This window comes from Vigna unguiculata, chromosome 9 (genome assembly GCF_037176805.1).
Source record: "Vigna unguiculata cultivar grain cowpea cultivar isolate G323 ecotype 2 chromosome 9, ASM3717680v1, whole genome shotgun sequence".
NCBI lineage: Eukaryota > Viridiplantae > Streptophyta > Magnoliopsida > Fabales > Fabaceae > Vigna > Vigna unguiculata.
In genome coordinates this window covers 43,788,877-43,801,759 of record NC_140800.1, presented here as the reverse complement: position 1 = coordinate 43,801,759, position 12,883 = coordinate 43,788,877, and the positions used below count along the sequence as shown (strand labels likewise).

At 27.2% G+C, this 12,883-nt stretch overlaps 1 protein-coding gene across 1 annotated transcript; it reads left to right on the top strand.

The window, feature by feature from the left end:
- Positions 1-11,019: 11,019 nt before the first annotated feature.
- LOC114162935 (putative acetyltransferase At3g50280) lies at positions 11,020-12,527 on the top strand. Its single transcript, XM_028046952.2, has one exon. The coding sequence runs from the start codon at positions 11,066-11,068 to the stop codon at positions 12,470-12,472; it is 1,407 nt and encodes a 468-aa protein (XP_027902753.1). The 5' UTR covers positions 11,020-11,065; the 3' UTR covers positions 12,473-12,527.
- Positions 12,528-12,883: the final 356 nt, after the last annotated feature.

The window sequence follows — 12,883 nt, the reverse complement described above, 5'->3', positions numbered from 1 at the left end:
ATAATATATTATAAAAATAATAAAATAACAAGGTGTATATCACATGCAGATTGAAATATTTACCTCTCTTAAATATTTAAAAAAAAATCAATGCTTATTTTATTTATATGTTTTTATCTCATTTCTTAATTATAAAAAATATTGTAAATGTTATGAATTAATGATTGTCCATTGATTTGATACATTTACTCATATGATTCATTACTCTTTATGGTAGATATTTGTATTAACTAAGTTGATTTGTTTCCTTTATGGATTACATATTGTATCTATAAATAGGACTCTTCCTATCAATAATAAGACACAGATGAGTTGCTCCCTATTCTCTCATTCTCTATTCTCTTGTTTTTTCTCTTCTCTATTATCTGTCGTCATTCTCTATGTTATTCACTTTATTTCATAACACGTTATCAGCACAATGCTCCAACCAATTGGGGACTAGTGAAAGCTTTTTCTCTATAACGACAGTGTTATGCGTGTCTTAATCCAGGCTTTTTCTAATCCTTTCTCAAATTATAATTTCACCTTATATTCTTCCTCTTGCGATAAAAATTGTTTAACTTTATCAATTTTCATTTCCGTCTTATTATTTTTATTTTTATTATGACGGTGATTATTATTATTATTATTATTATTAATACTATTATTTTATGTGCTAGTTCTAAACACACAAAATGTTGCAAAATTTGGATTTGTGACCCTTGATATTACAAGGAAGAATTCCTTATATTGGATTTTAAATGTTGAAATATATTTAGATGCAATGGATATTGAGATACCATTCAATAAAGAAATAAAGCATCCAATCAACATGACAAAAATATTGTGAAAAGAGATTTCACAAATATTGTGAATTTATTTCATGCCTATGTATGGCTGGCTGGATAAAGCAATAAAGCTTTTGATGAAAAATCATGAGATCCGCCTAATATGCTTCATTCCCAGAAGTGAATGCAACAATAAATATTATGAATTTATTTCATTACTTCATGCCTTTGTATGGCTGAACAAAGCAATGAGCTTTTGATAGAAAATCAAGAAACCTGTCCAAATTGGTTCTGCTCCATTTCCAGAAGTGAATGCTGCAACATTTGATTTATATTTTCATGATCGTGATCATGATATTGATTATGGACATGGTTATAAAGAAAATTTCAAAGACACATTTTGTCACCAGAAGTGACACGATAATGTGAAAAAAGAAAAAGGAAAATGTGAAAATATTGACAAAAAGATGAAGGTATATATTATTGTACACCAGAGTATCTTACAAATAATGAGAAGAACATACAAAGGCATTTTGCTTATGAAGATGGTGATTCTGATTATGGCCATATGGATGCTACTCATCTTAATATTGTTATTTTCTTTGCTAAAGCAAATGAAAGCATTGATCACCTAATTGATTATGAGAGTGTTGAAAAAAAAAATCTCATATTGATATTTATGTTTATATGAAAAACGAATGTTTTACACTAGTACTAAAAAATATGCGTCTTATTGATAGTACAACAACTTATACAATTCTCAAGAGTAATAAATTTTTCTCTTGTTTGATAATGTGAGACATCGATGTTAGTATTATTTATAGTACTACAAATATATTTGAAGACTCTAAAAGAGCTACTATACTTCTACCAAGAAGTTGAATAGAAACTTATTAAGTTTCAATGATATTTGTCTGAATGGATATTATATTGAGACAAACAATGAAAAAGATATGAAATATCTTTATATTTCTATGATTGAGTTGAAAAAGAAAGTGTATTGGAGAAATTATCAACATTCTCTTATAGTTTGTACTACAAGTTTATTAGTACAATTTAAATGCATGTCATGGTAAACCAGAAGTTTACAAATCAAAATGATTGCCTTGTTTGACATGATCATTTATTATGATGTGAAAAAAAAAGGGTTGAAAAACTCATGTGAACACGTTTGAAGCGTGGTAGACCTATTGGTTCCAAAGATAAAAACTCTTGAATGAGAAAGGGGGCTAATATGCAAAATAACCTAATCGAAAAGGTTGAAATCCCAAAAGATTCATTTGACATAATTAATGGTTCGGTTCAAGAAGAACCTCAGGTACCTGAAATGGTTGAAAATGATGAGATCTCAATAAATTATGTCATGAATCATATAATATGGAACCAAAATAAAGTTAACATTGACGAAACTTTTACTTATAATAGCGATGAATGCTATGAATGACAATGAGGATCAATAAGCAATGATCATTGAAGATTGTCGGCAAAGAAAAGATTGGCCAAAATGAAAATATGCAAAGAAGCATAATTATATTTGTTTGCTAAACGAAAGGTTTTTGAACATATAGTTCGCACATCTGAAGTTATGAAACCCGTTGGGTACATATGAATTTTTGCACAAAAAATCAAATTAAGAATGATGAAATTGTTAGATACAAAGCACAATTGGTTGCTCAAGGTTGTTCACAAAACCTTGTATTGATTTGTGAAAAAACATATTCACTAGTATTGGATGCAACAACATTGCAATATTCGATTATCCTAGTTGCACAACAAGGTTTGCATTTACATCTAATGGATGATGTTACAACCTATTCGTACGATTCTTTTGAGAATCATATTTATATGAAAATCCCTGAAGGATTTTATTTGCCCAACAAGACAAATTCTTAAGAGGGTTATTCAATAAAATTGAACATGCTCTTTTATTGATTAAAGAAATCAAGACGTGTGTGGCATAACCGTCTTATTGAGTACTTATTAAAAGAAGGATATAAAAAATGATCCTATTTGGTCTTGTATTTATATGAAAAGATCCAAATAATGAATTTGCCATAATTATTGTTTATGTAGATGATATAAACGTCGTTGAAACTACTAATAAGCTCACAAGGCAATTGAAAGAATTTGAGATGAATGATCTTTGAAGGGCAAAATCTTGTTTGAAATTAGAAATTGAGTATTTAAATAAAAGTATTTTTATACGTCAAGAGGCTTATATGATTAAGGTGCTTAAAATGTTCTAAATGGACAAGTCATGTTCATTATGCACTCCAATAGTTGTGAGGTCGTTAGATGTTGATAAAGACTCTTCTTAGACCTCAAGAAAATGATGAAAATCTTTTTGGTCTAGAAGCACCATATCTTAGTGTCATAGAAACACTAATGTATCTTGCGAATTATACTCTATCTAATATTGCATTTGCTATAAATTTGTTAAGCAAGATATAGTTCTTCAACTACAAGAAGAAAATGGTTTGGAGTAAAACATATACTTCGTTACTTTAAGGGTACTATGAATATATTCCATCCAAATGATTCAAATTCAGACCAATGGGTTATGGATATGCATGTTATTTTACATATTCTTACAATGTCACAATGGTTGATCACAAACAAGATGTTTGTTCAAATGTGGTAGCACAATGGTTTCATTAAGGTATATGAAACAAACCATAGTAGCAACATCGTCTAATCATACAAAATTACGAGGAAAGTTGTGAATATGTTTGGTTAAGGTTTATAATTTAACATGTGCAAGAAACTTGTGACTATCCCCGAGAAAGATGGAATCAACAACCATATATGAAGACAATAATATATTGTTCAATTGAAAGGATGATATAGATATCCAAAAATTCGTTCATCTGAAAATATGACAAGTCTATTTGTAAAGTTTTTGCCAAGAAAAACTTTTGAGCAAATGACTCACAAATTCGGACTCTGTCACCTTAATGATGTAAGTTTACATGAGGGGGAGAAATAGAATATGTGATAAACAATATTGTATTAAAGAATACAAAATGTTGTACTCTTTTTCCTTCACTAGTTTTTTTTAGTCCAAAGGGTTTTTCATAGTAAGGTTTTAACGAGGCACATTCTTTATCAATGGACACTCAATGGGGAGTGTTATGAATTAATGATTGTCCATTGATTTGATACATTTACTCAAATGATTCATTACTCTTTATGGTAGATATTTGTATTAACTAAGTTGATTTGTTTCCTTTATGGATTACATATTGTATCTATAAATAGGACTCTTCCTATCAATAATAAGACATAGATGAGTTGCTCCCTATTCTCTCATTCTCTATTCTCTCTTGTTTATTCTCTTCTCTATTATCTATCGTCATTTTCTATGTTATTCACTTTATTTTTTCATAACAGTAAAATTATTAAAAAGAAGATTTCTCTACTAATAGTATCTACACAAATTTTATTATTTACAATATTTCAAATAATATATATATATATATATATATATATATATATATATATATTATCAATGATTCTTTTTATTAAAATTGACATTGTGATTATGTTAATTACATCAATAAAATATATTATTTTTTATAATAACTTTAATTTTGATGAAAAAAAATCTTTCATTCGTTACAATAAATTTAATGAAAATAAACAAATTGTATCAATATTTTAAAAATTGGGATCAAATTAAAATTTAAAAAAATTAGATAATCAATTTAATATTTTTAAACAATCAGAGATTAAAAGATTAATTAAAAAAAAATCGAGTTTACTTCTGATTCATTTTAATTAATTCTAGTCTCGATGACAATTTAATTGTATGTGGATTTATCAAAATGTTGGAATATAGTAACGTGGTATTATGAATTTTGTATTCAATTATTAACAAAAAAAAATAATTATAGGTGTATCTGGTAACAGATGTGAAATTTCATCGTCACATTTTGATACAAATATTATACGTAAATAGGTATTTAGTATTGCTATAAATATGACAACGCATGATAACTTTCTAGAAACACATATTACAATATGAATTAAAATTATTTAAATTAAAAAACTGAACAACCAATTAATTAGTTTTTTAGGAATACAAATTGTATAAACTATGAAAACTAAATATAAATTTAAGTTAAAATATTTTCAATAGAAGAATCCTGAAATAGGTTTGTGTTTGTTTGATTCACAACAAGATAGGAATATGTTTTTCTTTTAAAAAACTATTTAATTTTATATTTTAAATCATAAATGAAAACATTTTAGGTAGCACAATTAAAATGTCATGACAAAGTTTCTTGTCATACTTTGTTGAAATTCTTTAACTATATTAATTCAAATTTACTATATGAACATATTTTTACGAATATTCAATCACACATATAATTGAATTTACTTTGGAGATTAATATTGAAACATTAATACTAAACTAATCTTAAAAAATAAAGTATATCTGTTACGCAGGTATTATAATCACACTTTTACACAGGAGAGTTTTACACAAAATCTTCATTAGAAGATGATAATATGATATGATAGTTTTAAATTTAAAATATCCAATTATAAGAATACAAAACTTATCTTTTTTTTTTTTTTTAAAGATTATAGTTATATTAAAATATGAGTACTTGGTTAGATAAATAGTGTCATTACGTGTCGAAGTAATATTGGTGAGGACATTTGGCTTGAAACTCATGGGTCCTGTGGCTATCAGAGAAGAAAGAAGACAAAAGAAAATGTATGGATGTGAAATTAGGGAAGAGGTTGCCAGTTAATGTGGGACACGGCAGTGGCCAATGCCTCTGCCACGTTTATTTTGTGTTTTTGCTATCACCATTACCTACCTACTTAAAACAAAATGTTTTAAACAAAGACAAATACTAGATTTACTAAAACAAATGTACACGAATTAAAATAATTTTTGTGTGTGATATAATTTGTAAGAATTATTAGAAACATATTCAAAACTTTAACAGATGTTTATTACATATATAAGTATATAACCATTAAAGAAAATAATTAAGTACATTAAATTTTACTGTGTTTTTAATAACTTTTAAAAATATATTATTTTTTGTTTAAAAATGCATAATTAATGATACTAAATAAAGTAAAAGTAGTTAAAACTGGCTTTTATTTGATCCAGAAAAAAAGTGTGACTACTTCTTTATAAATACTCTTTTTATGTATTTATTTATATATTTTTTAATTATAGATATTACATATAATTTTTTATCATGAATTTAGTGTTTTTTTTTTATATTTTGTTTAATAATTCTTTTAAAAAGATAAAATAATAATGTCGTTGATAAAAATACCTAACTTAAATTTATTTGGATTAGAAGGTACAACGAGTTTGAGTTATATTTTTCTAATAAACATTTAATAAAATTTTACATAATTGCTGTAGCCGCTGGTTTAGGCTTATTTGGGTTATTAAATATTTTGTTACATTACTTTTGGTGCATAATATTATATATACATATACATTAACATTCATATTGAACATAGTTTTATTAATTATATTTGTAAATATTTAGTTACTTTTTTTTTCTGTTTTTGTCTAAAAATATTAAATTGGTCCCCTAGTATGGTTAAGTTTCAATTTGGTCACGATTTATAAAAAAAATGATGCAATTTGATTTTTTTTGTTAAATTTCTTAAAGTGAATTAATAATTTCTTATAAAGATTGACACTGTGATCATGTTAATTACATCAATCAAGCAAGTCATCATTATTAACAATTTCAATTTTGATAAAAAATTCATGATCTATTTCAAGACATTTAAAGAAAATGATCACATTATATCAATTTCTCAAAAGTCGGAATTAAATTAAAACTTTAAAAATCTGAAGAACTTATTTAATACTTCTAAATAAAAATAATAATCAAAATAGTAATTAAACAAAAAATTAAAGCGATGGAGACTATTATCATTTATATTAATTTCGCATCATTATCGTAGTGACCAACTAATTGTCAAAGGAAAAAAAAAACAAGTATTTCTTGACTTTATATAAGGTATATTACAAAGTTATTATTTTTTTAAAGTTAAACATGCAATTAGATGAGCGAATATCAATATATGGTTGAAATTATAATGATATTGGTTTTTTCTTTATAAATTTTAAATTTAACACCTACAATGTGTGAGATAAAAAGATAATTATAAAAAGCTCGAATTATTTAACTTAAAATAATATATATCATAATAATATTTTCCCACGATATTATCTGGATGGATCTTAATAGGATTGTATTGTAGTGTTATGACCCCAAATTTTAAAATCCTTTTAAAATATGTGTTAAAATTTTTAAAGAAATAACAATATTTTAATCTATTTTTTTTATCAACTTTTAATTTATTGTTTTAATTATCATTAAATTATTTATTTTGATTTTTTATAATGATATGATGTGATAATTTAATAATAATTGAAATAATGAGTAAAAAAAATAGATTAAAATATTATTATTCATTTTTAAATCTCAGAAAGCATCTCAATCTCTTAAGAAGTTATTTGTAAATCTCCTTAAAACAGTAAAGTAGATGGTTGTGCACTCACGTGAATAACATGTATATTATTGATTGTTTCTGTCTTTCTTGTTTTGGCAAAAGGGTTACTCCTCTGTAAAATAACAAATTGAAATTGAAATTTTAACTTTCTTAAGAAGGATTTTCACATTTAGTGTTTTATCGTATATTGAACGAAATTATTTTTGAAAATATATATTTACCCACCGGAAAAGAAAAGCAACATTAAAAAAAGATTGATAGATTTTAAACATAATTTGCGAAATTTTATCGTGCATATTGTAAAAAATAAAAAATTATTTTTATTTAATTAAAATTCATCAGATAAATTAGTATTTTAACTTATTAAAACAAACAGGAATTATTTCAACTAGAATACATTAATCATATATAATTTGACAAAATTTGGTATGCAACATGTTTCAAAAAATACCGTTTGTAAAAGGAAGATATATGTAATTGAAAAAACAAAGAACATCTAAAAATATCAAAAGCTTTTCTAAACCTGAATTTTAAAATTTTTAATAGTATTTTAACCTACATTTATAGAAGATAAATTTATTTTTTCTAATTAAAATTTAAAATAAAAAATAATGTTGTCATACAAATTGTAATATATATATATATATATATATATATATATATATATATATATATATATATATATATATATATATATATATAAACCCTGTCTTAATATAACAATACTACTGATTAGAATATCACAATTAAGATATTAGTAAAAAATATTCAATGTATACATGCATTATATTTGAGTCGTCGCAATTTTTTAAAATAGGATTTAAGAAATATTTCCTCATAATATAATATTTAGATCGAGATTAATGCATTAATATTATATATACATATATATATATATATATATATATATATATATATATATATATATATATATATATATATATATATATATAAATTCAAATGATCAACAATTAATTCACATTTTGACCATTATTCCTGCACTATTATATATCTTTATATATCTATATATAATATCCTATTATAACATACGGATAAACTACAAACTAAACTATAAACAAGTAACCTAGTGTAATTATACAATTTCAATTTATTATATTATAATGAATTCAAATTTCATCAATTCCACCGTCAAATACTTTCATTAACAACCAAATGTCTCTACAAATTTAACACACAAATAATAACCTAGAAGATAACCACATTTCTCGTGGTCCACAGGATAGGACTTAGACATATGATTTTATTTTCTTGAATTGAAAGATTTTGCACCTCTCAAAGCATCACTCACTCCCAATAAGCATGCTTTCACTAAGTAATAAATTAGGACCAATATTCTCCTCAATTATAATGGACTAAATTTTTTATACCTATTTGATTCTATCATATTTCATATCGAAACTAGGGGTGACAATTAAGATTTGGTCCGACGGGCCGGCCTACAGGTCCACACAAAATACGCGAGGCGGGCCTAGAAATTAAACCCACAAGCCTGTGACAACCCGGCCTGTATAAACTCGTAGCCTACGGCCCGCACGGATCAACTTGCAAGTTCGCATAAAAAAAAACTTGCACTTGTGTATATTAGTTACTTTTTTTATAGACTCTTGCATTAACGTTCCAAATTCTTGTATAACTGGAGAAGACAAATATTATGTATTTTTTAATGTGCTAAAATTTAAAGAATATATTATGTATGTCATAGTATGAATATGATAAAAATGTTGAATTATCAATTTATCATCAAACTCCCCAAAGTCTTTATTTAATTTTGTGAACTTCTTAAAAATTTTCAATTTTTAAACATTGAAAGTTTTATCATAAAAAAAAAGCAGGCTAGTTCGTGGGCCAAGTGATATGTGGGGTGGATCAGTGATTTCTGCCTACATAAATTGTGCGGGACGGAATGAGTCAACTCGTGATGTGCAGGCCTTATGCGGGCCGAACCGGCCGCATTGTCATCCTAGCCAAAACACCCAATCATAAAAACTTCTCCAGACTCTAACAACAAAGTATATTTTTTCATAGAATTATTCCTCATTAATCTTTTATGATATTCTTATGTTTTTCTATATTAAAAAAAACATTTCCTACTTCTACTATTTTCTATATAATATTAAATTACTATAATTTAATTTATAATTTTTTAAAATTATAAAAGTTCATAAAAAAGTTTATAGAGACTTGTACATGGTACTAGTAAGAAGTTAAGGACAGTACCACGATGTTGGCATCTCAGCTACTCGGAGTATTAATTGAGTGTTTCTTTTTGAATTTTGGTATATTTATTTTTATTAATTTTTTTTTTTGTGTAGATGCATTTATTTTGGTACAGGAGATGATATTAAACATGTGAAAATCATTGATAGTCTAAGGAGATGATATTTTTTCCACCTTCCAGGGGAAAGTGACAAAAAGAAAAAACGAAGAAAAAAAATGTTTTAATTATATCATGATATAATTAAAACTGTTTTTTTAGTCTTTGAAATATTTTCGGGTTTATATTAATTTCTTAAAGAGAAAAAAATTAACTTTAAATAGATTAATTATAAAGGATATAAAATAATTAAAATTCAAACTGAAAAAAAAAATGAGAATACAATCTGACATTTTCAATTATATAAAACTATAACCTTATTTTATACTCCGTCTTTAAACACAAATCACAGGTTTGAAAATAAACAAATATTATTTTAAGAAATTATTCTCTTTTAAGCAACATATCTTTGATAGAAAGATAATTAATCGCTCAAGTTGAAATTCATCACTTAAGATATGCTACTTATTGAAAAATTAATCTTTTTCTTCTCATATTTAATTTAAATATAATTTTACTTTAATCTGAGAGATACATATGGTAACTCTGTTCTTGAGGGAAAAAGAAATAGAGAAAGGACTCTTGTTGAAGTTACCCTTAGTTATTATTTCTGGTATAGTACAACTACTATCGTTTTTAATGTGGTTAATATAATATTATTTTACGTGTCGGTAATATAATGTGATATGATTTGTTTGTCGGTCATATAGTTACCCTTAGTTATTGACAGTTGTTTGGGTATGTATGTATAATCAGGGAGGGACAATATTCCTTGCCATTTAAATTCAAATATTTTTCTTTTACTTCTATCACATTTTTATCGACAATTTTCCTTCCAGAATATTCCTTCATATTATACTTTCCACCATTTCTTAGCGTATGGCATGACCAAGTGGTAGTGTTATTATCTAAACTTGCTTTCAAAAAATAATAATATATCAGTATGTGATATGCATGTGAAAAGTATAACCCATAAAAGAAAGTTAAAATCTAACATAATCAGTACAAATGATCTTATTTGACTCAAAATATCATGCTAAAGTTGTATTTTTGTATAATATATTATAAAAATAATAAAATAACAACTTGTATATCACATGCAGATTAAAATATTTTCTCTCTTAAATAAAAAAAATCAATGTTTATTTTATTTATATGCTTTTTTTTGTCTCATTTCTTAATTATAAAAAAATGAAAAATTATTAAAAAGAATAGTTCTCTTCTTATAACATCTACCAAATTTTATTATTTACAATATTTCAAATACTTAATATATTTTCATGATAATATATATAATTCTATCTTGTAATTTCATCCTTTATAGCAGTGTTAAGAATGATTTGTCAATATTTCAAAATTTATCCAATAAGTTAGTATTTATAGTATCATAGGAATAGTATATCTGGCTAGAATAAATATAGACTCTTTTCCTAAACTTGGAAACACAAAACACAAAACAATGATGTGCAAGAGTTCCATGAAGACAATGGATGGTCCTGTAGTGCAGAGGGTTTCAAAATGCTTTGTGAAAGCAAGCCATTCCACCCAAGAATCAAATCAAATCTGTCACCTAACACCTTGGGATCTTGCCATGTTGTCTGCACACTATATCCAAAAGGGTCTTCTCTACAAGAAACCTGAAACCCTTGTTGATGAACATGATTTCATAGGAAATCTGTTGGAGAAGCTCAAACACTCTCTTTCTCTCACCCTCTCCCATTTTTATCCATTGTGTGGTCGCCTTGTCACCCACAAAACCAAAGACCCTCCCTTCTATGCTGTTTCCATCGATTGCACAACCAATTCTGGAGTTAGATTCATCCATGCAACTTTAGATATGACCATATCTGATATCCTATCTCCCGTTGATGTCCCACCCATTGTTCAATCATTGTTCGATCACGATAGAGCACTCAACCACGATGGTCACACCATGCCGCTGTTGTCCATCCAAGTCACCGAGCTAGTGGATGGTGTTTTCATAGGTTGTTCCATGAACCACTCTCTCGGTGATGGCACTGCTTACTGGAATTTCTTCAACACGTGGTCTGAGATCTTTCGAGCTCAAGCTCAAGGCCATGAACATGATGTTCCCATATCGCACCCTCCCATTCACAACCGCTGGTTTCCGAATGGTTGCGTTCCACCAATCAATCTTCCATTCAACCACCACGACGAGTTTATCAGCAGGTACGAAGCACCCATGATGAGAGAGAGAATATTCCACTTCTCAGCCGAGTCTATCGCAAAACTGAAAGCAAAAGCCAACTCGGAATGCAATACTACAAAAATATCTTCGTTCCAATCACTGTCAGCACTTGTTTGGAGATGCATAACGCGGGCGCGGCGCTTGGCGCGTGATCAGAAAACAAGTTGCAAGTTATCGACGAACAACCGTACAAGAATGGATCCACCACTGGCTCAGGAGTACTTTGGGAACTCGATTCATACACTGAATGCAGGAACAGCCACTTCAGGGGAATTGCTTGAGAACGGTCTGGGTTGGGCAGCATGGAAGTTGCACATGGCTGTTATAAACCATAACGACAGAGTGGTGTTGGGATGGGTGAGAGAGTGGTTAAAATCTCCTCTGATATATCAACTTGGTCGTTATTTTGACCCCTACTGTGTGATGATGGGAAGCTCACCCAGATTCAACATGTATGGAAATGAATTTGGAATGGGAAAAGCAATAGCAGTTAGAAGTGGGTATGCTAACAAATTTGATGGAAAAGTTACTTCATATCCAGGCCATGAAGGAGGAGGAAGTGTTGATTTAGAAGTATGTCTTTCGCCAGGTGTAATGGCTGCGCTGGAATCCGACCAGGAGTTCATGGATTCAGTTTCAGTTTCCAATGTTCTCTAGATCATTATCCGCAATTAATGTAGTAACTTTAACGTTGTTTAAGGTTTTATCCAAATCAACTCCTAATATATTAAAAGCTAAAAAAAAAATTGTTATAAAAAAAAAGGAAAAATAATTAGATGAGAGTATTATACAAATATCTCAATATTTTATTTATTTAATTAATATGCAATATAGTTTATAGAAACGTTTGTTTTATTTAATTTCAATTAAATAGTTAGTTTTTTGTTATCTATAATTGATTGATTTTTGTGAATGGCTTAAGTTCACGTTAACTTGAGCCAACAGAATACACATTTAGCACAATTCTTGTCGTCCTGAAATTTTCTTGCTGAGGAAAAGATAGTAATTTTATTTTTTCTCTTGATATCATGTGTAGTTGAGAAAAGAGAATGGAAAAAATCGTTTAAA